At 42.3% G+C, this 3,176-nt stretch overlaps 1 protein-coding gene across 1 annotated transcript; it reads right to left on the bottom strand.

Moving 5' to 3' along the window:
* Positions 1–2,032: 2,032 nt before the first annotated feature.
* On the bottom strand, positions 2,033–2,974 carry LOC121454504 (olfactory receptor 4D10-like). Its single transcript, XM_041661885.1, has one exon. It carries the CDS (start codon positions 2,972–2,974, stop codon positions 2,033–2,035), a length of 942 nt encoding a protein of 313 aa, XP_041517819.1.
* Positions 2,975–3,176: the final 202 nt, after the last annotated feature.

The raw sequence follows: 3,176 nt of genomic DNA, 5'->3' as shown, positions 1-3,176 counted from the left end.
GATATTTGTCTTTCTTGGTCTGTGTTACCTCACTCAATAAGATGTTTTCTCGATCCATTCATTTGCCCACAAATTTCAAGATGCCATTAATTTTTTCTGCTGTGTAGTACTCCATTGTATAAATGTACCATATTTTCCTTATCCATTATTTGGTTGAAGGGCATTTAGGTTGTTCCCAGCTTCTGGCTATGACAAGCAATGCTGCTTTTTAGTTTGCTGAATGAATTCTTGCAATGGCACCTACCCATCTCTTCCTCCAATAGGTGCCAGCAGTGTCTTTCCTTCTTGGTCCAGTCCTTGCAGTGACTGTCTGTGTCTTTGGGAACTGTTCTAGGTCTGCTCTGTGATGTTGCTGTCTGTGTTTCATGGAGCCACGGTGGTCTCTCTTGTCTGGCTCTTTTGGTCTCTTCTCTTTGTTTGCTCCCTTGGTCCTCTCTGTGCAGTCACAGCCTGTGCTTCAGAGTTCCTCTCTTGGTCCCCTCTTGTGTAGTTGCAGCTTGTGTTTCAGAGTTCCTCTGAGGTTGTGTGGGTGGGGGGTGGGGGTGGTGCAGGTGATAGGAGGGTTTTGGTGGTAGAGTGAAACTTGTAGCTTGCAGGGTCTGATTGGTCAGGTGAGGGTGTTGAAGCAGTTTACCTGTAGGAACCTTGCCTGTTGACTGGCTAGGGAAGCTAAGACTAGTGGGGGAGGGGTCTAGGGTTTTGCCCTGGTATGGATGGCCTAGAGAGTGGGGTGCCCCGCTGAGTGAGTGCTTACTCACCTCTTGGTCCTCTCCTTGAATTTGCAGCCTGTGTTTCAGACTTCCTCTGAGCTAGCAGGGGATAGGTGGGTTTTGGGGCAGAGTGGGACTTGTAGTGTGAAGGGTCTGATGGATGGAGTCGTCAGTTCTGATTCTTAAAAATGCAAGTGTTTATAGTTACACATTCCCTTATAGAATTGCTTTTAATGCTTCCTAGAGGTTTTGTTGCATTGTGTTTTCATTTTGTTTTATTTTCAGGGAAATTTTAATTTCTTTCTTCTTTGACCCATTTATTATTCAGAAATATATTGTTTAATCTGCATGCATTTTAGAATTACTAGATATTCATTTGCTGTTGATTTTAAATTTTATGGTATTGTGGTCAGATAAGATACATGGTGTTACTTAAATTTTTGTGAATTTCTAAGATTTGTTTTGTGTCTCAGGATGTGATATATTTTGGAAAACCTTCCATGACCTGCAGAATAGTGTGTACACTCTTTGACTGAGTAAAACATATAGTCTTTGATGTTTGATTGCAATACAGGGTAGACATCTGCCTACATATGATTCAAGCTTGGAACAATAAGTATTGAGAAGTCTTAACTTGCTTTGGGCTGTAACTGGGTTCTAATAGAGTTTTTGCATCTGTCTTTTGATTGTAGCACCATAAAGATGCACAGGGATACTCAGGAAGGGAGAACTGCAGCACACCCTGATGATCAATTCTGGTTTTCTTGGTTTCAGTGAAGAAATGTCTGTTCAAAAACTAAAGTTCATACACTAAAATTCCATGAAATTTTGATTTTAGTGTCTATAAATAAAGCTTCATTGGCACACAAACACATAGTTAGATTTAAGCAACTGAAACTATATTGGTGTTTTGGCACACATCTGCAATTTTAGCACTTGGTAGCAAGTACAAGAGGTTTACTGTGTCTGGGGATACCCTGGGTTACATAGTGAGTGTCAAGCTAGACTGACCAACATAATGAGATCCTATGTGAAAAATAAAACCAAAGGAAAAAAAATGAATGCTCAAGAGTTTAATTGACTTTGGAATCATATTCAATGTTTGTTTATATCCTTCAATCCTACAGACTTTAGCAAGATTTACTCACAGTCTCAGTGGTTTAGGCATGGATTCCAAACAGTGAAAATGTAAACGAGAATTAGACGGATCAACTTGATAATTTTTTTTGGTGTCTTAATATAGCAGAACAAGAGAAATGAGAAGGCATGATAGAAAATAGTTTATTTATATTAGAAACATTTAGGGTGGCAACAAGCAGAAGTTACTTCTCTATTCCATCAGAAGGTCCAAGTCTTTTCCTGAGTCTCCTCATGGCTGACTTCATCTCCTGGTTCCGCAGAGTGTAGATCAAGGGGTTGAGCAGAGGGGAGATGACCGTGAAGGTGACAGAGATGGCTTTGTCTGTGGGGAGGGCAGTGAATGGTCGGGCATAGACATAGATGCAGGGCACAAAGTGCAGGGTTATCACAGTGATGTGGGAGGTGCAGGTGGAGATGGCTTTCTTCTGTCCCTCTCCTGAATGAGACCTTAGCAATGATAATATGACCATATAGGACACCAGGAGCAAGAAGAACCAGAGTGTGGTGAGCATCCCATTATTGGAAATCATCAGCAGCTCCAGAACAAAGATGTCTGTGCAGGCAAGTTTGATGACCTGGGGGACATCACAGTAGAAAGTGTCTAGAACATTGGGTCCACAGAAAGGAAGTGTCAGCAAGAGAGAAATCTGCACGATGGAGTGGGTAAAGCCTCCCACCCAGGAGCCCACTATTAACCCCATGCAACAGCCTCTGCTCATGATGGTCACATAATGGAGGGGCTTGGAGATGGCCACATATCGATCTAGAGCCATCACTGACAGAGAAATCACATCCACTCCTCCAATAAGGTGGAAGAAGAACATCTGAGTGAGGCAGCCATTGAAGGAGATGCTCTTCCTGTCTGAGAGAAGGTCCACCAGGACCTTGGGTGCAGTGATGGAGGAAAAGCAGACGTCGGCAACAGACAAATTCCTGAGCAAGAAGTACATGGGGGTGTGAAGGCGCGGCTCACAGGTCACAGTGACCATGATGAGAAGGTTCCCCAGCAGAGTTGTCACATACACCATGAGAAGGAAAAGGAACAGCAGCACGCTGACTTCATGACTCTGGGTCAGGCCAAGGAAAATAAGTTCCTTGACCCTGGTGTAGTTTTCCATCTCCATCAAAACACCCTCTTTGTTTGCTTTTTTTTGTTTTAAGCGTCAGGCTGTTTATCTTGATGTCCTAAACTTCTAAGATGGATTTCAGGAGCTCCTTTTTATGGCCATAGCACCTGGAATAGATTGTTGTTCATAATCTAATATTGCAGTTAACTTGATAATCAAATTACCACAGAAAATCATAAAATATATTTTTCTACAGTGA

The sequence above is a fragment of the Microtus oregoni genome, unplaced genomic scaffold (genome assembly GCF_018167655.1).
Source record: "Microtus oregoni isolate MIOR12 unplaced genomic scaffold, Mior012 000012F_ref0000307, whole genome shotgun sequence".
NCBI lineage: Eukaryota > Metazoa > Chordata > Mammalia > Rodentia > Cricetidae > Microtus > Microtus oregoni.
The sequence above is the reverse complement of the archived record's forward strand: the minus strand, read 5'-3'. Positions and strand labels throughout refer to the sequence as shown.

Bases quoted from the DNA above. Each gene is read 5' to 3' on its own strand.
- LOC121454504 (XM_041661885.1), bottom strand. From the start codon at position 2,974: ATGGAGATGGAAAACTACACCAGGGTCAAGGAACTTATTTTCCTTGGC.